Source organism: Citrus sinensis, chromosome 7 (assembly GCF_022201045.2).
Source record: "Citrus sinensis cultivar Valencia sweet orange chromosome 7, DVS_A1.0, whole genome shotgun sequence".
Classification (NCBI taxonomy): Eukaryota; Viridiplantae; Streptophyta; class Magnoliopsida; order Sapindales; family Rutaceae; genus Citrus; species Citrus sinensis.
The window spans coordinates 6,270,849-6,292,977 of record NC_068562.1 but is presented as its reverse complement, the minus strand read 5'-3'; the positions used below and the strand labels follow the sequence as shown (position 1 = coordinate 6,292,977).

Here is a 22,129-nt window from a genome sequence, read left to right as displayed (position 1 = left end):
ATTGCAAGGTAGAAAAAAAATTAATGAAGGATAATTTTCAGATTTTTAAATTTTTAATATTTAATAATAAATTTATTTTTAAAAAATAAATATAGAAAAAATTTTAATAAGCTCAAATACCACCGCCAGAGGAAATGATGTAAGTCTGTACACAACATTAAATGCAGCCAAACGTTGACCAAGCACAACATAACCATCAAATGCATCAATCAGCATCCACGCACAACCCTTTTCCCACTATCCATGTCGGCTCCGACACAATATTTCCAAGTCAACGCGTCTTTCTCAAACAGACAAACACACAAACAAGCGTCTTTCTGCCAAATATGGAAACAGTTTCAAGAAATCATTTCCTCAAGACGAAAACAATTCTCATCGCCATCATCTTCTCTTACTCTATATTACATGGGCTTCCTCACCATCACCACCTCATTCTTCTTCTTATTTTTACTCATTCTGTTTCCACTCACCTCTTCCGGCCCTCTGAGGACGGGCTCAATCTATCCAAATTTCACGGCTTCTCATTACCAATTCATTGACCAAGGAGGTGCTTTCTTGCAATCCACAAATGGAACTTTCAAGGTTTCTTTTACAAAACCCACATCAAACAACTCTCAGTATTACCTGTCAATCCTCCACTCACTTTCAAACTCAATCATCTGGACCGCTAACCGAAACAAACCCGTTTCAGATTCCTCTAAGCTGTCTCTGTCGGCTGACGGTCTCGCTATCAGTGATGATGATGATCGCTTTGTTTGGTCAACTCCCATGTTGGATTCCCCTGTTTCTTCCATGCAGCTTCAAGAATCTGGGAATCTTGTTTTACTTGACGCTCGGAACGTTTCGCTTTGGCAGAGTTTCGATTCCCCGACGGATGCAATTGTCACAGGACAGACGTTACGCGTCGGTAAATCATTGGCGGCTTCTGTATCTGAGAATGATTTGTCTGTTGGTGAATATAGCTTTGTTGTGACAGATGGTGATGGTGTTTTGCAGTGGAATCAAATGACTTATTGGAAGTTGTCAATGTATAGCTATGCTTTCAAGGACTCCGACGCTCCAGTGTCGTTTTTGTCTGTGAACAGGACTGGTTTGTATTTGTTGGCCAGCGATGGATCAAGGTTTGTGCTCAAGGTGAGCTTGGATGCAGCAGGTTTTAGGATTGCTAAACTGGAGCCTAGTGGAAGGCTTATTGTTAGCAAACTTGTGGGTGATAATTTGGTGCAAGAATTGGCTATCCCAGTTGAAAACTGTCGGATTCCTTTCTTTTGCAAAGAAATTGGATTGTGCTCTGGGGGTAGTTGTTCTTGTCCATCTGGCTTTCATGCTGAGCTAAATGGCGATTGCGTGCCAATTAATTCTTCGCTTTCTTTGCCGAATGGTTGCAGTGCTACGAATGCCAGCGGATTGAATTCTTCAATCACATATTTGAAACTAGGCAATGGCGTGGACTATTTTGCTAATGATTTTATTCAACCTGTGAAACGTGGTGTTGGATTATCGGATTGTCAAGATCTATGCTCGTGGAATTGTTCTTGCTTGGGAATTTTCCATGATGATTCTTCTGAATCTTGTTATTTCATTGAAAACCATCTAGGTACACTCATGTCCAGCTCTGACAACGAGCGAGTTCGTTTGGGCTACATTAAGGCTATGGTTTTGTCTTCCGACGGAAGCAAGAAGGCTGAAGATGAGAACGGCAGCAAATTCCCCGTTGCAGGTTTGGTACTAATACCCTCATCGCTGTTGGCTATTGCTATTGTTGTGGGATTTCTGTGGTGGAGAATAAATAGTAAGCGTGCTAGAGCTAAAGTAATAAAGCTAGGCAGTAGGAATTCATCCTCCGAAGAGCTTGAGTTAACCAGTATTGCAGGCTTACCAAGGAGGTTTAGTTATGAGGAGCTTGCAGCCGCCACTGATAATTTTAATACCCCAATTGGCAGTGGTGGCTTCGGCACTGTCTATAAAGGTATTTTACAGGACAAAAGTGTTGTGGCGGTGAAGAAGATTAATAGTTTTGGGATACAGGGGAAGAAGGAATTCTGTACCGAGATTACAATCATTGGAAACATTCACCATGTCAATCTTGTTAGATTGAAAGGATTTTGCGCACAAGGCAGGCAAAGGTTTTTGGTTTATGAATACATGAACAAAGGTTCTTTGGACAGAACGTTGTTCGGTAATGGTTCTGTTTTAGAATGGCGAGAGAGATTTGAAATTGCTCTTGGAACTGCAAGAGGACTTGCTTACTTGCACACCGGCTGCGATCACAAGATCATTCATTGTGATGTGAAGCCAGAGAACATTCTCTTGCACGACAAGTTGCAAGTGAAAATCTCAGATTTTGGGCTGTCAAAGCTGCTAACCCCTGAGCAGTCCAGTCTATTTACAACAATGAGGGGTACTAGAGGATATCTTGCTCCTGAGTGGCTAACTAGCTCCGCGATTTCGGACAAAACTGATGTGTACAGTTATGGAATGGTATTACTTGAAATTATAAGTGGAAGAAAGAATAGCTCACTTAAGATTCAAAGTCGAAGCACAGAAAAAGATAGCAGTGGTGATGGGAATGGCCCTTCTTCGTCTTCTTCACCAAGAGAATCCCAGAGGGTATATTTCCCTCTACTTGCACTGGAATTGCACGAGCAAAGAAGGTACTTGGAGCTGGCAGATTCGAGGATAGAGGGTCAAGTGTCAGACGAGGATGTTGAGAAGCTTGTGCGGATAGCCCTGTGTTGTGTGCAGGAAGAGCCAATGCTGAGACCAAGCATGGCTAATGTTGTTAGTATGCTGGAAGGTGGAATGCCTTTGGGTGAACCAAGGATTGAGTCATTGCGGTTTTTGCGGTTCTATGGCCAGAGATTCAATGAGGCATCAACAATTGAAGAGTCTAATGAGCTGAATCTTCAGTTTATCTTACAATCAGAAACTAACGGAACTAATACAACTGGTTCGTACAATTCCTTGTCTTACATCTCATCACAACAGGTTTCTGGTCCCAGATAGATCTTTTGGATCCCTGCTTCAGTGTATTCTTTTTCGGTAAATTAACATTTATGGCCTTGTATTTAGTAATAGCTTTGATAGATCCTTTTCAATTTCACGATAATGATGATAAAATAATGGGTTGCCCCCCCCCCCCCCCCCAAAAAAAAAAAAAAAAATTGCTGTCACGAAAGGCAACTCATAACAAACTTAAATGTAAGGTTTTTTTTTTTTTTTTTTTTGTGACTTATGACCCCAGACCTTGCATGATTAAAATTACAAACTTAAACGATCAATCTTAGAGCCCATGGAGACTCTTTCTTTACAGGTGCAGACTTGGGATGAAATTGGATTAATCATTTAACTTTGAAAAATGTACTTTTATTTTTCAAAAGAACATGATAACATAAGAAAAAAAAAATATAGACTTAAACTTGTTGACTAATGTAATCTAATTATTCATAAACATTATTATTCTTGTTATAAAAATAAGATATATTTTATTTTCATTTTTATTTTTATTTGTTGTTTCTATATTTAATATGGTATTTAAATTTTTGTATTTTATATTATTAAAAAATTCTAGAATGTATTATATCATGACAAAATACATAATTTTTTAAATAAGTAGAGATATACTTAATTGCATCCACATTGTAATCTGCCCATCTATTTAACGCAACCCAAGAGCCGAGACAATTGCTGATGTTGCATTAAAAGTTTGTTAAAAACAAGGCTGAAAAAATGAAAGTTATTAAATCTTAAAAACAAAATGAGAGAAAGAACAATTAAGTCTTGGTATACGTCCTTCTTCTTCAATGAGATTATGCTAGCAACAACTTTTTTTCTGCAATTCTTGAAAATCTTAAAAGAAACTAGAAGAACATTTTTTTTCAAAAAAAAAAACTTAATATGTATTTTCCTGGTTCCATTTTCGTGAAGACATTTTGTCAAACACCTTCTAAACAAAGCAAATATAAAGAGAGTCTCAATCCAACCACTCCGCCATTCGAGCAATCAGTTTCAATCTAATAATATAACATCCATACACACATCAAATTCCAAAATTACTGGATTTTCTATTTGTAATGGGTTGCTTTAACACCTAATTTGCGGGTCCAAAAAATAATAACAAACTAATAGAGCACGCATTTTAGGCGTGACAGAAAAATTGCATCTTAAAAGTACTTTTTAATTACGCATCAAATGAAAGAGAGTCAAACTCTCTTAATTTTTTTTTTCATGAAAATAATAAATAGTCTAAATTTTTTAAGATTTTTAAGAATTGCATAAGAAAAGAAGTTGGTGACACAAAGAAGGAAGTATACTGAAAGTGTCGCCTATTCCCTCTCTCATTTTAAATTAATAAGCCACCTAATTTTTAAATTTTTTTGGAGTTCTGTTTTTCACAAAGTTTTAGTGCCACATAAGCAATTGTCTCCGCCTTTAGATTATTAGGCTTTAATTATCTAGATTCAAGTTAAAATAGTCCCTCCCTATGAAAAACAAATATATTCATAACTTTTATAACTGGTCAAAAAAGCCAATGTACATTTAAATGATGTTATAATTACACAAAATATATTTTTCACACACACACACACATATAGTAGTAGATTGTCTAAGAATCATCTCTATATTTTCATCTAAAGTAATTAGGCGGCACTCATCTATTAAAAACAAAAAGGGGCTTACTATTTGTGTGATTACTCCAATTTATTAAATATTTTTATAACTACAGTTTTAACCTTTAAAGTAACTTCATTAGTAGCTTTTAAACTCCGGTAGTGTTCTTTACTTGAACAGATATGTAATTGCATTAATTTCAGAGTAATAATATAGTTATAATTTTTTTTTTATACAAACTAATACGACATCATATAAGTAATTGAATGAAGATATCACTTGGTTGTATAATTTAGTTTTGTTATTTTATATTTTTATTCAATTAATTATGTAATGCCACATAAATAAAATATAGGTTCAGTGAATAAAATTTTGGATTTAAATAACTCTACCCTTTTGAAAAGCTCAGTGAGGTGTAATTACGAATTGGGAGTGTATGGTGAAGAGAAAAACCACAAACAAATACCAAAGGTTGAAGGGCGCACCCGCCCCCGCCCCCCCGATTATTCACAAAGACGTGTAACGCTCCCTCCCACCTTTTAAGACAACTAAAATTTCATGTCAAAGACAACGTGGAATTTGGTATGCTTTCGCGGTTACTTGCGTTGCCACGAGCCCATGTCCAGAGTAAGGCTTCTTTGTCCGTTGTTTCTACTAAATTTTAAGGCGACGCTTTGCTCAACTGCTAACTTCTAGAAACAAAACAAGTCACTTTCAGGATAACAATATTTTCATGGGAGCCCCTATGTTACAATTAATGTAACATACACACTCAACAACAACCACACAAATAATGGGCCCACACAATTTGTGTGGTTATTGTTGAGTGTGTATGTTACATTAATTGTAACATAGCATTTGCCTATTTTCATATTTATTTGAGCGCTACCTATTATTTGAGTAATGCATTGCATTCTGTATTTAATTGGTATATTATTTTTTTTTCTTTTCCTTTAAAAGGTGAGGGTTGGTTATAGTATATATATATATATATATATATATATATATATATATATATATATATATATATATATATTTTAGTCTCTTACCTCTCTTAAGATTCAAATGCAGGTGGTTAACTAAATAAAAGTGCTCGAAAACAATTAGGCACCTTTGGAGGAATTGTTATGTTAGTTATTTATTAATATTTATAATGGAGGTGCGAAATTATAATTTTAAAAAATAGTTAATATCAATAACTAACATTATTGATGCTGTGGATGTACGATACCCAGCATTAAATGGTTAAAATTTAGTTTATTTTTTGTACTTTTTCTAATAATTTGATAGTGCCCAATTTGAGGGATACAATATACCTATTGTTGATGCTGAAATCTGCTCGCTTTTGGACCGACCAGATTCTTTCACCAACGTTATGTTTATCAACTGTTGCTCGAACCGCGGGGTTTGGAATCGCCTTCCCTTTCCTTACTAGACCTGCGTTCACCAAAAACGGATCAGAGACGCCGGTAGTTTTGCCGGCGTAAACCCTCCGATGCCTAAGTTAGCACAAGGTGTTTACGAGAAAACAATGCAATTTGGATTCGAGAATGGTTTATGTTTTACTCAAAGTTTGTAAGAAAATAGTATGGTTGCAATTTGGCAGCGTTTCCCCTCTCTCCCTTTTTCTCTCTCTCTCTTCATCGATTTCTTCTTCTTTTATAGCCGCTGCCCCCACGTTCCCATTTGCCCTTCATCCCACATTTTTCGGGTAGTGGCAGCCCCTCATGGGACTCTAACTGCTGCATTATGGGCAAACGTGGGATATCGCGTCTCCCGCAACGGTTTTGGGAAAGCGCAACTACCGTGATTCTGTGAGATCGTGTTTCCGCTTTTTGGGGGAAGGGTATCGGCTCGGTATATACCTCTGGTCAGTATTCGTCTCTGATCGGCTCATGTTGCCCCCTGTTCTGCTCGTACCATCTGGCTGAGGTGATTCATGCCGGGGTGGAAATAGTAGCATGGCCGACCTGGTGCTTTTATTTGCTTAACACCTAGTACACAAGTTTTTTTTTTTTTCGAACATTGATATGTATATTATAGTAAAAAAATCTATTGATATTTATTGTTAAAAATTTAATGGATAAGTCTATTATGACACAATTCATATTTTTATCTTTACAAATATTTGAGAAAAATATGCCTCACCCCACATTAGTGGGAGATATGGCTACCTCGTGATCCTACTTATTTTTGATAATTTTATTTTCAAATCATAAATAATTTTATTTATTTATCACAAAAAAATCTTCACTTATAAAATAATTTTTTAGATTATTTATCTTATAGATCATAGTATTTAATTTTCTCTTATTTATCTAATAATTAAAGTAATTATTAATTAATGTAATGAATGAATAATCAATAATATAGTTTAACAAAATTATCCTAAGGCAGCTTATCCTATTATCCGATGGGGGGATATGATATGAAGCATTGGTATAACGGGGGATTGGGATTAATGACATCGAACTATCTTACTCCAACTTGGAGTAATAATACACCCACCAAACATGCCCTTAAAATTTTTTGGGGCGTTGGTCATGGATGGACTAACCACTTTGCCCATTGGCTCAGTAGATTGCAATAATTGAACATTGATTACATACCGTCTAACGACTACCTTTGATCTAGAAGGTCGAGTCATTATAATAATTAAATATTTATTTCTATAGAATCCATTGTAATCCCGACCCCTGCAAAAAACAACTTGTTGTTTAGTGTGCTTCAACAAAATATAAAGCACTAAAAGAAAATAAAAAATAAAATGAAACCACTAAGGTAGCGTTTGTTTTTTTATCAGAAATTTGAATAGATCTGAATTAATTTAAATTCTGAATATATCTGAATGTCTGAATTTGAATAATATGTTTGTTTTTTTGTCTGAATCTCAGAAAATAAGTATTAAGTTATTTGTTTTTTTCAACTTAAAAAGCTGAAAATATATACTTTTACATTTTTATCCTTATTAAATTTAAATGTCGAATAAATAATATATTAAATACCACAATATTTTAACATTTATAAGTAAAACTATATTCAAGTGAACACATAATTATTTTAGAATTTTAATATATAAAATACCATAAATTTTAAATTTTATCATATATAATATAAGAAAGAAAAAATAAGGATCTTTTTATGTAGGGTAAATGTCTATGGGTGATTTTTAGGATAGACATGAAAAATAAATTATAAAGCATGTATATTTTTGACATTAGTAAGTAATTTACTTAATTCAGATTTCTCCATTAAGTAAAAAACCAAAAACATTAGCTTATTTTATTAAGTTAAAATTATCTAAAAAGTCTCATTAAGTTATAAAAACAAACACTTCTAATTAACTTAATTAATTAAGTTAAGTCACTTTAAGTCATTAAATTAAGAGAAAAGGACATTCAACCCCCCAACGTTTAGGAAAATAGACAAAAAATCCCTCAACGTTTTAAAAAGGACTTATAACCCCATTTTCGTTAACGAACACCGTTTGTTTTAACGATAAATTTATTTTTAATTTTTAATTACTATTATACCCTTATAATAAAAAAATTAATATATTAATTTGAGATATATCACAATTAATAATTTTTTAAAAGCTTAAAATTGAGATACAATTATTTTTTTGCCTAAATTATTTACTATAAATTATACATTTTTAACAATAATAATATGGTTTTGATTCCTCAAAGAAAAATGGTTTAATCAAATTTCGTTTTATTAGTAATAATCACATATGAAAGGTTTGATCATTTTTTTTGAAAAGGTATAATTTATAGTAAATAATTTGGACAAAAATATAATTGTATCTCAATTTTTAGTTTTAAAAAAATTATTAATTGTGACATGTCTCAAATCGATATATTAATTTATATTTATTATAAAAATATAATAATAATTAAAACTTAAAAATAAATTTATTATTAAAACAAACTATGTTTATTAATGAAAGGGAGAGTATACGTCTTTTTTAAAAAAATTAAAGGTGTTTTTTGTCTTTTTTTTAAGGCTAATGCTAAGTTACATGCATGTACCTTACACTCCTCTCACATGAATAGTGAATAATATGGGTCCACTCACTATTCATGTGAGAGGATTATAAGGTACATGCATGTAACTTAGAGGTATCCTTTTTTTAAACGTGGGATTGAATGTCTTTTTTCCTTAAATCAAACGCCACCAAAGTACTTCTCGTAAGTCGTGCCTTTGGCGTGGGGGTTGGTAGCACTAACAAGTGAACTCCACAGCTCCACGTAATTTCTGGCCCGCTCAGTGGTTTTATTAAAAATTTTAATCTATTCTCACAACAGTTTCGTATTCATTATAAATTGTTTAGTAGATTATTTCAAACCTTTTGCAAGTGCGTAGCGTTACTGCGTCACAGTCGCAGGAAAGGCGCAAGCCAAGAAAGAGAGAGGGAGAGAAGGAAAAGAAAAGTGGTGGGGTTTTGCTGGAAAATAAAATTAATGGAGGTGGAGAGGGTCCAAGCCATTGCTTCCTTATCCCATTCAAATGGCACAATTCCAGCAGAGTTCGTAAGACCCGAAAAAGAACAGCCAGCAAGCGCAACGTACCACGGCCCCGCTCCTGAAATCCCCACGATCGATCTCGACGACCCCGTTCAAGACAGACTCGTACGTTCCATCGCGGAAGCCAGCCGGGAGTGGGGGATTTTCCAGGTTACAAACCACGGGATACCTAGTGACCTCATCGGTAAACTGCAAGCCGTCGGCAAAGAATTTTTTGAGCTCCCTCAGGAAGAGAAAGAAGTGTATTCTCGTCCGGCTGATGCAAAAGACGTGCAAGGATACGGCACAAAGTTACAGAAAGAAGTCGAAGGAAAGAAATCTTGGGTTGATCATCTCTTCCACAGGGTTTGGCCTCCGTCTTCTATCAACTACCGCTTTTGGCCCAACAACCCTCCTTCTTACCGGTGAATGTTATGCATCTCTTATCTTTTTCAATTCTTTTAAACAAAATGTATCAATAATTAATTTTCAAAGGATTCCTTGAAAACGGTGCGTGCGCTGCAGAGCGGTGAATGAGGAGTATGCAAAGTACATGAGGGAGGTGGTGGATAAGTTGTTTACGTATCTTTCGTTGGGACTGGGTGTCGAAGGAGGTGTTTTGAAAGAAGCAGCGGGAGGAGACGACATTGAGTACATGCTCAAGATTAATTACTATCCGCCATGCCCACGTCCTGATCTTGCTCTTGGAGTGGTGGCCCACACTGATCTTTCCGCCCTCACCGTTCTTGTGCCCAATGAAGTTCCTGGTCTGCAAGTCTTTAAGGACGACCGTTGGATCGATGCCAAGTACATCCCGAACGCTCTCATCATCCACATCGGGGACCAGATCGAGGTACTTTCCACTTAATGTTTCCTACTTATCTTCATTTATTTTTATCTATCGATCTTAACGGAACGGAATGGCTCAACTACAAATAAACTCATTGTTTTTATTCATGTATGAATTTTAATTAAAACCGAAAAAATAAGATTAATATTTGGGATCTATTATTTTATTTCAATGAAAATATAATGAACACGAAGAGTGAAGCTCATGATTTTGCATGATTCTAGATAATATTACCATTCTCCTAAGTCTGACTTTTGAAGTGATTTAGAAAATAACATTTTAATAGGTAAATTCTAGTGAATGAAGGGGCGAAGCGAGAGGTAAATAAGGTGTTATTTTTTGAAATTTTAGGGATCAAGTGCCAAGAACATTAGTGTAAATATTTGACTAGCCAATGCAACGTTACTAAACAGTAGTCGGAGACATAAAAGTGGTGAACCCTCGTGGTGCGCACTCGTAATTAGTAAAATCAATCCATTTCGAAGATGCGTCACTTTTAGTATGTGGCCCGTAAGTCATTATCAATTTAGAAATCGTTTTCAACAATTTTTGTTTTTTTTTTTTTTTGTTTTTTCATGTGATTACATTTTCCGAAGCTAGCCTTCCCTACGTGTCGTCGATTGATCGAATCAATCACGTCATGGTTTGTTTGTCCAACCACGGAGGAGAAGTCATTTTAAGTTGGCATATTTTAGCTAAGAATAAGTATTTTATTAGGCATCTCAATATTTAAATTTTAATTTAAGTATGAGTCGATATTGATATTTATCTATCAAGTAAAAAATAAGTAATTTTTATAAATCATAAAATCTATCATTGAATATTGAATATACAAGTGACATATGGTTATTAAGATTTTAGGTTGAAACTCAAATATTAGGACCCCGTATTATTAATCCATTTTTTTTGTTTTTTTTTGGCAATCGGGTCCGCTACGGACATGATTGATCCATTGGTGTTTGATGTGCAGATTCTGAGCAATGGCAAGTACAAAGCCGTGCTGCATAGAACCACTGTTAACAAGGACAAGACGAGAATGTCGTGGCCAGTTTTCTTGGAGCCACCTGCGGATACGGTGGTGGGTCCCCTTCCTCAGCTGGTTGACGATGAAAATCCTCCAAAGTACAAGGCCAAGAAGTTCAAGGATTACAGTTACTGTAAACTTAACAAACTTCCTCAGTAGATTTTTCATTATGAGAAAAATAACACCAGTATCCGCTGGCCGCTCATGTTTGATCTCGTCACTGTACGTTAGCGATGCTTGTTTGTTGTTGCGATCTTGTTTCTGAAATGTAATCGCGGGTGTTAGCAATAATAAATAATCCTTTCATTTTATTTATTTTGCAATCTGCAGACGGAGAAGATACATTCTGCATGATACATCTATGATTGTTGGATTGTTGAAAATATTATTTAATGACAACAAATATTGTGAGAGGTAAACTAATGATCTTTTAATATGAAAAATTGCGCACCAAAATTTTATCCACAGAGCTCATTTGGCTTGTGATAAACAAAAATAAGGTAAAAATAAAATTTTACTAATTACAAATTAGTATTGAAAAGAAGATGAAACTGTCTACCGCATAATTTTCTTAAGACCCTTTTCTCTCATTCTTCTCTCGCCAAAACCAACCTACATCTTGTGCATTTTCAGTCACGAGGATCTCTCTTTAAGACAGAATTGTGTTATTTTACGCCAAGAAATGTGTGGGGGTAGAATTTTGGTTTCCGTCCTTTTAGATTTAGATGTGTAATTTTGCTTCGTTGCCTGAAACAAAAATTGAGTGACACTTGCTTGCGGCATTAAAAAAAGAGTAAAAGCTCATTTAGTCCATGTATTTTAAAATTAGTATCCATTTAGTTCTTATATTTTTAAAAATGTCTCAAAACATTCCTGCCGTTAAAGTATTGATACTCCTACCGTTACTCTTTATTTTTTTTGACTTACTTTTACAATATTACCCTTTTATAATAATTTTTTTGTTTGGACATTAATAAAAATAAAATAATTAAATTACCAATTTAATCCTAGAAAATTAAAAAAATTATATTAATTTTTTTGTAAACACCATTTGCACACTTGATAGTTTGCATATAATTTTTGACAATTAAAAATTAATATAATTTTTTTAGGGTTAAATTGATAATTTAATTATTTTCTTTTTTATTAATGTCCAAACAAAAAAAATTATAAAGGGTAATATTGTAAAAGTAAGTCAAAAAAAAAAAAATAACGGTAGGGGTATCAATACTTTAACGGTATAAATGTTTCAAGACATTTTTAAAAATATAAAAACTAAATGGACACTAATCTTAAAATACATGAACTAAATGAGCTTTTACCCAAATTTATATGTTTGGCTCTTAACACCATTTATTGAGGCTATTCAATATCACTGTTGGAATGTTCTTTATATGCAAAAGATGTTATGTCTGCTTCTAGTGTTTTTGCTCATGCCGGAGGGTATTGGATTGGTTTACATAATATGCCAATCACTAAACTCACATTCTCATCATGATGGGTTGGTTGGTAATGGCTGCCGGGATTGACCAAGGGGTGTTATCTAATGCTATTGATATTGTTGAGGCAGATGCCTTACACACTCTTTACGTTCACAGATATTCTTATTTAAAATAAATTAACCATAGATGAAAGAAAGGATATTAGTCAATGCTCTCCAAAGAAAAATTTTAAATCTCGGACAAGGTCATGAGAATTAAAAGAGCAGTCATATTTGACCCTTTCAATTTCTCTTACCAACTCCTACTTTTTAATTAATCTCACTTATTTTCGTAACCATCCTTGTTAAATAATAAAAAAATAAATACAATTTCAGAAGCTCTAGTCACCTTCTACCACCACTATCACCTCCTCAAGACCATATCATTATGCCTTAGTTGCCGATAGACCCAACTAATAAATTTTCCACTAGCTACTGGCCAAAACCCTTCATTTTATTTAAATTGATTTTAGCATATTCATATGATAGTATCAAAATCAAAATAATATCAAATAAAAAAGAGGCAAAGAGTAATTCAAGTATAAGAATTAAGAAATTATAAATTTATTTGAATGAATAATAAATAATAAAAATAGATTAGTAATAAAAGTGGTTAAGATTGGAATGAATGATAAAGAACGGTAGCTTGAGGTGATGATAATGGGGGTAAGGGTAAGCTCAAATTTGTAGATTTTTTTTTACTGTTCAATTAAATTTATATTAAGAATAATTTATTTTAAATGGGATTAATTAAACAATGGAGGTTGTTGAGAAATTTAAGGAGGTCAAATATAAGCACCCGAATTAAAATTACACTAACAATCCAAAGTTTTCTTAAGGGTAAAAGCTCATTTAGTCCACGTATTTTAAGATTAGTATCTATTTAGTCCTTATATTTTTAAAAATGTCTTGAAACATCCCTACCATTAAAGTATGAGTAATGGTACAACCACAAACTCTTGTACAAACTTATTTTGTACAAACTGATGTGGCATTAATTCATTGGTTGAATGAAAATATAAATTAATAAAAACAAATCATGTGGGCTAAGTAATATTTAATTCAACCAATCTTATCATGCCACATCAGTTTGTACAAGAGTTTGCGGTTGTATCATTACTCTTAAAATATTAATACCCCTACTGTTACTTTTTGTTTCTTTTCGCTTACTTTTATAATATTAACATTTTATGATAATTTTTTGTTTGGACATTAATAAAAAAGAAAATAATTAAATTACTAATTTAACTCTAAAAAATTATATTAATTTTTAATTATCAAAAATTGTATGCAAACTATCAAGTATGCAAATGGTGCTTACAAAAAAATTAATATAATTTTTTTTATTTTTTAGGTTAAATTGATAATTTAATTATAAAAGGATAATATTATAAAAACAATATTGTTTCGTTATAACAGCTTTTTGTTATCCAACTTAATAGAGAGATTGATCTATCTTTGTTAATTATTAATTCGGATTCTTTACGTGTTGAGTTATTGTCGAGCAATCTCGTAATACTCGTACTTAGTTATTTTAAATTATTTATAATGTTTAATATTTATTTGCACCAAAATAGGATTTTTAGACTCAACGTGTCTCGAGAATTTATAATCGAGCTACAAATATTTTATGGCATCTTGCTCTTCGTTGCAGTGATCTCCATGTATGAATGAATGAAGGAATTTCCACATTGAGACTTTATTTTCGAAATAAATGGAGAATTTTATTTATAAAAAAATGAATATAGCTCATATATTGAATTTTTCTTTCCAATGGCCGTCAAATATGTGCGAGAGTTTCCTAAAAATAAAAAATAAAAAAAAATTTCAAAAGATGCGCGAGAGAATTTTTTCATAAAAGAAAAAAAAAATGAAATTTTCATAAAAGAAAAAAAATGAAGTTGTTAATAAGACTTGCATCCACGTTTATAGTACAGCACGAGAAATAAAATTGAAAAATGAAAATACAGATACAGAGTTTGTGAAACGTGAGAGTGACGCGCACGTATCACAGAATACCGTTATAGCCACTTGTCAACTCACGAATTCCCCCACCGGGCCACCACAAATGACGTGGAAACAACTACTCGGTCTCGTTCGTTGTCGTATGTTTGACCGACCGTGTCGCGCACGTACGTCCAGATCAACAGTTGATGCATTCAAAATTTTTGAGTACGCTCGCATCGTAACATTTTCCGAATGTACAGCGCCAACCGCTTCTTCCTATTTAAAGCATCTCTGATCCTTTTGTCGTTCCGCTTGATTGCGGCGCCGATTTGCTCGTCTCATCGGCGGTCAAACTTGCTCGCCTCTCCTTTGACTCGTCAGTCTCATCCCCTGGCGGAGGAATTTTCCAAATTCTAATCACCGACAACTCATTTCTCTATTTTTATTATCTTTTTTTTTAAACAAGAAGAAAAATTAAACATTTATTCGTTCTTTTTTTAATAAAATAATTAAATCTGAACAACAAAATTGACCAATACGATTCTTTGAAATGAACCGTTTGCTGACTCACAAGACACATTGATTCATTGATTTGAAACAAAAATAATAAGATTTTTGTTTTAGAAAATTTAAAAAAAAAAAACAGAAAAGTTATAATTTGGCGATTATACCGGCGGCCACAGTCCTTCGTAAAGCGATTGATCATTGGATCGCATGCGTGCGTTTTGCTGTGCCTCCACCGTACTGGATCAGAACCCGACGAATCCTCGTCTTCAACCTCATCCAGGACCACGACGAGAAGTCCTTAGCATGCCGTCGTCGAAAACAACGACACCGTATCGATCCCTCTCCGCATCAACGTCGTGCAATCGCAGCCGTGGATCGCCTCCGCAACCGTTGTCTTCTTCGTCGTCGCCCAGTAACAATGCGACAGCGGAGAACGGGCGGCGGTCGATGAGGAGATCGGCTACATTGGAGTCGTTGTGTGGACTGTCGTCGTTTAGAGAGAGTCAAATGCTGTTCGCCGATCAGCATGGGATCTCTGGGATACTGTTCAAATGGGTTAATTACGGAAGAGGATGGCGTCCTAGATGGTTCGTATTGAAAGAGGGAGTGTTATCGTATTACAAGATCCACGGTCCTCATAAGATCATAGTGAATGAAGAAACCGAGAAAGGATCAAAGGTGATCGGTGAAGTTTCCATGAGACGAATGTCTCGCAATGGCAATAGCCAGTCGCGTCAACGCATTCCCGTCGGAGAAATTCATCTCAAGGTAAATGTTTTAATCGTTGTAATTCGTGTTTGTTTATGAATCAGATTTTCAATTAATTATGAATAATTAGGTGGCGTCGATAAGAGAGAGTAAATCTGACGACAAGAAGTTTTCGATATACACGGGGACGAAAAGGGTGCATTTGAGGGCGGAGACTAGAGAGGATAGGGTGAAATGGATGGAAGCATTGCAGGCTGTGAAGGAGATGTTTCCGAGAATTTCAAATAGTGATTATTTCGTTCCAATGGACAATGAAGTTGCTGTTTCTACTGAGAAATTGAGACAGAGGTTGTTAGACGAAGGGGTGAGTGAGGATGCAATTCAGGAGAGTGAGGATATTATGAGGGATGAGTTTTCGGCGCTTCATAAACATCTTGTGGTCCTCAAGCAGAGGCAGCTGTTGCTTATTGACACCTTGCGTCAATTGGAGGTATTATGTTTATCCCACGGCATACAAACAAACAAACAGCCGTTTTTGCTACCGACTTTCCTTTTCCTTTTCATATTTTTTATATTCTTAAATTTGCTTTCTTGGTGATTTTTACTGGGCTAGTTCAGGTTGAGTAGTTGATATTCTCATGGACCATTCATTGTTCATTTACCCAGCTGAGGCTTTTATGTTTGTTTTCGTAACAAATGTCAACTACCTATTACTTCATTATGGTTAATGGCCTCCCTTTTATCCTAGTTTATGTGAGAGGATCAACATGGGATTTAAATTCGAATAAGAAGGGATCTGTGAATTTTCATATAAGCTGCTGTTCTGTTTATTTGCTAAAACTCAATTTTGTTTATGTTCAAAGAATCACATGGAAACTAAGAAATCAAATGTCCTGTCTCAACTGGAGTTTTGGAAATTGCTACAAAAATGAGTCCACGCTTCATTATTTTCCATGTTTTACCCCCATATCTCTTAAGAAATTATATCTTTTTTTTTCCTTTTTCAAAATAAAATTTTCAATTATGATACATTTTTAAGCTGGCTGGTGTGCTTATTTTACTTCTATTTACCGCATCTTTCAGACAGAAAAAGTGGACTTGGAGAACACGGTTGTTAATGAAAGCCAAAGACAATGGAAAGAGCAAGGAGCTTCTCCTAGGTTAAGACAAGACAAGTGCAGTGGTATGATGTGCTAAAACTTAGCTCTCTATTTTTCTATGATGAAAGCTTGTTTGGTTGTCTAACTAGGACCCCAGAATTTTCATTTTACAAAGATGTGTGGGGTGCTTGGAAAATGCATGCATTGCATCCATTTTTACGTCTCCATTATGTTGATTCAGTTGTACTTAATATACAGAACTATTGCTTGACATGATGCATCTTCTTAAATTTGATTGCATGATGCCTGTATCTGCAGTTTGATATTTGCTCTTTCACTATAAAATAGATAGCATATGTGCTATACATTTTATTAGGGTCCTGTATGGATGAAGTTGAAGATGTCATACATCATTTTTTAAATCATAAAATTGCATTGAAACAATTATGTACATGTGTATTAATAGCCATCTAGCTCAAGTTTATGTATTTGTTAATTTTCTTAATCAGCTATTTGTTTTTAGAATTATTATTATTATTATTATTATTTAAGTCGTTCCCTTTAAATAAAATTTCTAGCTCTGCCCCTGACTAGAGCTCTTATTTTAGTTAAAATCTTTTCAGTTGGGTTTCTTCCTACGTCTTTCAAAATCGCAGTTAGTGTAACATAAACCATTTGTGTGCAAGAATCATCTTTGCATGGTATGCTTTGCAATTAGTTAAAGTTTTTGCTCAAGATATTTTATATTTTCTATCCTACGGTGTACATTTAGCACTAATTTTCCATTTTTTGACTTCATTTCAGAAGGAAGTGCAAGTAACTCTGATGAGCATGATAGATATGATGCTGCAGAGACAGATGAAGATGATAATGCATTCTTTGATACTCGAGATTTTCTTTCATCAAGTTCTTTTAGAAGTAACGGATCTGATCATCATCAATCTCCATTAGATTCTGATGATGAAGAGAGTGTTGATTCAGAGGACATTGATCCTTTAATTAGACATGTTGGATCTAACCATCCTTATGTTAGGCGGCGAAAGAAATTGCCTGATCCAGTTGAAAAAGAAAAGGGAATCAGTCTTTGGTCAATGATCAAAGATAATATTGGGAAGGATCTTACAAAAGTTTGTCTTCCAGTTTATTTCAATGAGCCCATATCTTCCTTACAGAAATGTTTTGAAGAGCTGGAGTATTCTTACCTTCTAGATCGAGCCTATGAATGGGGTAAACAGGTAAACTCATATTCAAGCAGACATGTTGTTCTCTTCCTCCCATGCAAAAGTAGTTAATTGCAAACAAACCATGCATTTATTTCTATAATTTATTCACTGATATAGATAGCTGCTCAGTGCACTCATTCATTGCCCACCCAGTGCATATGGGACATTGAGTTCATTGTCAGTGACTGAAGCATGGCAGGCATTTAAACTGGTCAATTATTATTGGAAAAATCTAGTATTCCTATCATCATCCTTAAATTTAACTTGACGACTTGGTGCTAGTGGTTGCACATTTTGAATGCTGAAGCCGCATTTGCTCACTTTTTTCTTTTTGGTCTGGACTTATCTGATACCCGTCATAGGATAACTTCGTGTCTATCATAGAAGAACTTCTGTGACACACTGTCGTCAACTCCATTTCCTGTTGCACTCTATTTGAAATGGACTTAAAAAAATCAACAATCAACAGTTGCTGCATCTTTCATAGTTTGTTCGTCCTGCTATTTGTTTTATGCTTGAAGAAATTGTTATGGTTGACACACATAATTTTTGAAGATTGTGCCAGTGCTTGAAGTTGGTTTTCTACCTTTCTATAAATGTTTTTAAAGCTCTACATTTGTTTTTTTCACTTCTTGAGCTGTATAATGACATTCTTGGTTAAAATTTGTAGGGGAATAGTCTCATGAGGATACTAAATATAGCAGCATTTGCAGTATCGGGGTATGCTTCTACAGATGGAAGACACTGCAAGCCATTCAATCCATTGTTGGGTGAGACATATGAGGCAGATTATCCAGATAAAGGCCTTCGTTTCTTCTCTGAGAAGGTTTTTTTTTTTTTTTCAAGAAAAGCATCTTAAGAAAGATGCCAAATCTGCTTCATATTTCTGGCACAGTAAACTATACTTCTTCATGCATATAGTCGATGAGATTTTATGACTCATCAGAGTTCAGTTTTGTTTTAAGTTGTGCATCTATTAAATAATATTCACTCTAGGATTAGATTTCACAGCTTTTGGAAGTCCTCCACTTGGTTTCCCATGGTTTATGAAGCAATTATTGTTGCCATGGGGATCATATATTCTAAATTTATTACAATTATTGTGATATTTGATCACATATTTGTGTATTGGTAAATCAAAGTTTGAAGCTCTCAAAATCTAAATATAATTTCAATTTCCAACCGCTCAATTATGGTTCTGCTTTGTTAAATAACTGTAAAAAGATTTTCTTAAGATATTGTAGAATCAATCTAAATCTCAGTAGAATCTGTTTGCATGATGAACTATACTAGAGATGCACCACTTTTCACAGGAAAAGAGAGAGAGCTAATATCAAATTTATACTTTTTGTTTAGTGCTCAGGAAAGTGGAAACAAAACTTTGCTTATTTATTGAAAAAAGAAAGAGAACATCCACACAAATGGTAACATTCATACCTGTATAAAAATGGTCTTCTCTTTGGTAATATGTTGAACAAATGGACGGAGTTTGGTCTAAATGAGATATTGAGCGGTGGCAACTGGTGATGATGAAAAAGAAGAATTCTTAATGTTGATGGGATAAAGTTTCTCAATCCAGTTATTTCTGAGTTTGTAGTAGATGAATAGTTTTCTGTGTTTGGACGTGTAACGCGGTGTGATATTTCTTTGTTCTTCTTTGTAATGTGGTATTCCTGTTAACTGAAACTTTGTCTAGGTGCAGTTTTTAATCTCTTGACTATTTATGAATGTATTTTAAGCATCTTGAAATTGAGTTAGCATTTTGTATGGAGGAGCTTTTGGAAAATATATTGCATATAATATTGTACCTTATTTGGCAGTAAAATAAGTAAAACATTTTTGTTTGACAGTTCATATATAATGTTAGGTGTCTTTCATTTTTTGTGTGTAGAGTTTTAATCCACTGATTTCTTTTTATCCCTTTTCTGATATTGATCATATTTACACTGTTCTCTTGGGATAGGTTAGTCATCATCCAATGGTTGTTGCATGCCATTGTGAGGGTCGGGGCTGGAAATTTTGGGCTGACAGCAACCTGAAAAGCAAATTTTGGGGTCGTTCCATCCAGCTTGATCCTGTTGGTGCGTTGACATTGGAATTTGATGATGGAGAAATTTTTCAGTGGAGCAAGGTATGTTTGTGAATTTGATAAATTTATCTTTCCTCTATGCGTATGCTAATTTGCTGGCCTTCTACTGCCAGGTAACTACGTCCATTTACAACCTTATTCTAGGAAAACTCTACTGCGATCACTATGGCACAATGCGTATAGACGGAAACCGAGAATACTCATGTAAGCTAAAATTCAAGGAGCAGTCGATCATAGATAGAAATCCACACCAGGTTTGCCTTTTTATTTCGTTTCTCGAAAATATGTGGATGTAAATAATTTTGCGTATGGCCAACAGTATTAGTTTTTTAATGCACTTTTTTCTGTGTAATTAACTTTTTAAAGTCATTTGTTGCAAGTTCTGTCTATTCGAATGTTCTTGGTTCTTTAATGGTTAATTTATTTTGGATATGTTAGTGTTAAGTTAATTTTTTTTTGGATAGATGATGTAAATGCTTTACATGGTCTTATGGCTGTTAACTTCATGATATTGCATCTGAGAGAAATGTTTAGGGTCTCCATTGCATAGTTCCATTTTATGGAACATAATATGAGCTTTGCCACAAACTGTCGTTCTGATCTACGTTGTGCTGCAGGTGCAAGGTGTAGTCCAAGATAAAAATGGTAAAACGGTGGCGACTTTATTTGGGAAATGGGATGAGAGCATGCATTTTATGAATGGTGATGGTTCTGGGAAAGGAAAAGGATCAGAGCTACAATTGCTTTGGAAGAGGAGCAAACCGCCTAAATATCAGACCAGATATAATTTTTCACGCTTTGCCATCACACTAAATGAACTTTCTCCTGAACTTAAGGTTGTGGTCAGAAAATTAATATCATTTTCCTATGTTGTCATATTCTTTTTTTTAGTATTATTTTTTACTTTTTTTTTAAATTACTCGCACAAACCTGAGAAGATTTGCACCTCCATCTTCTATTTGTTGTTAGTACAGAATATAGTGTTCCACTTCTTAAAGCTGATGTTAGATATTGTAAACAGGAGAAATTGCCACCTACTGATTCTAGACTGAGACCTGACCAGAGATGCTTAGAAAATGGAGAGTATGATATGGCCAATGCAGAGAAGTTGCGACTAGAACAGAGGCAGCGGCAGGTAAATATTCTTTTATCTGCCATTGATCTTGATACATCCTGTGTTTGTTTTTTGAATACAGATGAGATGATGACTCCAGTTAAAAAAGCAATGGGTAGTAGTGATTGTTTTGATGTGATTATTCAGGCACGGACAATGCAAGAGAGGGGTTGGAAACCAAGGTGGTTCACCAAGGACAAAGGTAGCGGCACATACCGCTATACTGGTGGGTATTGGGAGGCCAGAGAAAAGGGAAGCTGGGAATCATGTCCCGATATCTTTGGCAAAGTCCCCACTGAGCAAACTTTTGACTAACCCATCAAGTCCCATTTCTTTTTATTCTTTTTACTCCATTCTTTTTTCACCTTTGTCTCAAAAGAGTCCTATTTTTATTCTTGTATTTTTTTTTTGTTTGTTTATAACGTGAAATTTATTTTAGTTATATACCAGAAAGAATGGTTGCCATGCTTGCCATAGTGTTAGCAGCTTGAAAGGCACAAGAAATGACCCCCTGTTCTCTCAATACCATTTGTTCATTCATTATAGTTGGATTCTGCCAGGGCCAGGCAGCCACCTGACCTGAAGTCCATAAACAATGTAGGAAATGACAATAATATATACTTTCTGTTCGTAGTTGAAATTCCTGTGTCCACGGCGCTTTCATTTTAGGTTCTTATATTTGTATCTTTTTTTCCTTTTTCCCCTGTTAAGTTATGTTTATAGCCTTGAAAGCTAACAATGGTGCACAGTTTTTCCATTCTATTCTAATTTCGAGAAAACCTTGTGTGTGCTATTCTTTTTAATCTGAATATCCTTGATTTTCAAGTTTTAATTAAGTCAAGAGAGGACTTTGTTCCTAGCTTTTTATTCTGAGCACGAGTCTGTTGATGATAGCTGATTCTTATGTATGATTTGAGTTTTTACTTCTTAAACTTGGACAGCAAAATACCCGTGTCCGTACTGCCTTGTTT

General features: G+C 34.5%; 3 protein-coding genes across 3 annotated transcripts; all 3 read left to right on the top strand.

Moving 5' to 3' along the window:
• The first annotated feature begins 307 nt into the window (after window positions 1-307).
• LOC102626733 (G-type lectin S-receptor-like serine/threonine-protein kinase At5g35370) lies at window positions 308-3,135 on the top strand. Its single transcript, XM_052431538.1, has one exon. It carries the CDS (start codon window positions 406-408, stop codon window positions 3,004-3,006), a length of 2,601 nt encoding a protein of 866 aa, XP_052287498.1. The 5' UTR covers window positions 308-405; the 3' UTR covers window positions 3,007-3,135.
• A 5,786-nt stretch (window positions 3,136-8,921) lies between these two features.
• On the top strand, window positions 8,922-11,301 carry LOC102626432 (flavonol synthase/flavanone 3-hydroxylase). The gene is made up of 3 exons (XM_052445011.1): window positions 8,922-9,541; window positions 9,642-9,969; window positions 10,937-11,301. The coding sequence occupies exons 1-3, from the start codon at window positions 9,075-9,077 to the stop codon at window positions 11,147-11,149; spliced, it is 1,008 nt and encodes a 335-aa protein (XP_052300971.1). The 5' UTR covers window positions 8,922-9,074; the 3' UTR covers window positions 11,150-11,301.
• Window positions 11,302-14,797: 3,496 nt separating this feature from the next.
• Window positions 14,798-21,798, top strand: LOC102626132 (oxysterol-binding protein-related protein 1C-like). Its single transcript, XM_006466119.4, has 10 exons — window positions 14,798-15,692; window positions 15,763-16,122; window positions 16,716-16,815; window positions 17,537-17,967; window positions 18,626-18,781; window positions 19,919-20,086; window positions 20,158-20,298; window positions 20,662-20,880; window positions 21,066-21,179; window positions 21,306-21,798. The coding sequence occupies exons 1-10, from the start codon at window positions 15,132-15,134 to the stop codon at window positions 21,471-21,473; spliced, it is 2,418 nt and encodes an 805-aa protein (XP_006466182.2). The 5' UTR covers window positions 14,798-15,131; the 3' UTR covers window positions 21,474-21,798.
• The last annotated feature ends 331 nt before the right edge of the window (window positions 21,799-22,129 follow it).

What these genes read in the sequence shown, in the direction of transcription:
- LOC102626132 (XM_006466119.4), top strand. Translation starts at nt 15,132, where the DNA reads ATGCGTGCGTTTTGCTGTGCCTCCACCGTACTGGATCAGAACCCGACG. An exon ending in AACTTTCTCCTGAACTTAAG is followed by an intron (nt 20,881 to 21,065) that starts GTTGTGGTCAGA and finishes TATTGTAAACAG; the next exon opens with GAGAAATTGCCACCTACTGA. An exon ending in TAGAACAGAGGCAGCGGCAG is followed by an intron (nt 21,180 to 21,305) that starts GTAAATATTCTT and finishes GTGATTATTCAG; the next exon opens with GCACGGACAATGCAAGAGAG.
- LOC102626733 (XM_052431538.1), top strand. Translation starts at nt 406, where the DNA reads ATGGGCTTCCTCACCATCACCACCTCATTCTTCTTCTTATTTTTACTC.
- LOC102626432 (XM_052445011.1), top strand. Translation starts at nt 9,075, where the DNA reads ATGGAGGTGGAGAGGGTCCAAGCCATTGCTTCCTTATCCCATTCAAAT. An exon ending in AACAACCCTCCTTCTTACCG is followed by an intron (nt 9,542 to 9,641) that starts GTGAATGTTATG and finishes CGTGCGCTGCAG; the next exon opens with AGCGGTGAATGAGGAGTATG. An exon ending in ACATCGGGGACCAGATCGAG is followed by an intron (nt 9,970 to 10,936) that starts GTACTTTCCACT and finishes TTTGATGTGCAG; the next exon opens with ATTCTGAGCAATGGCAAGTA.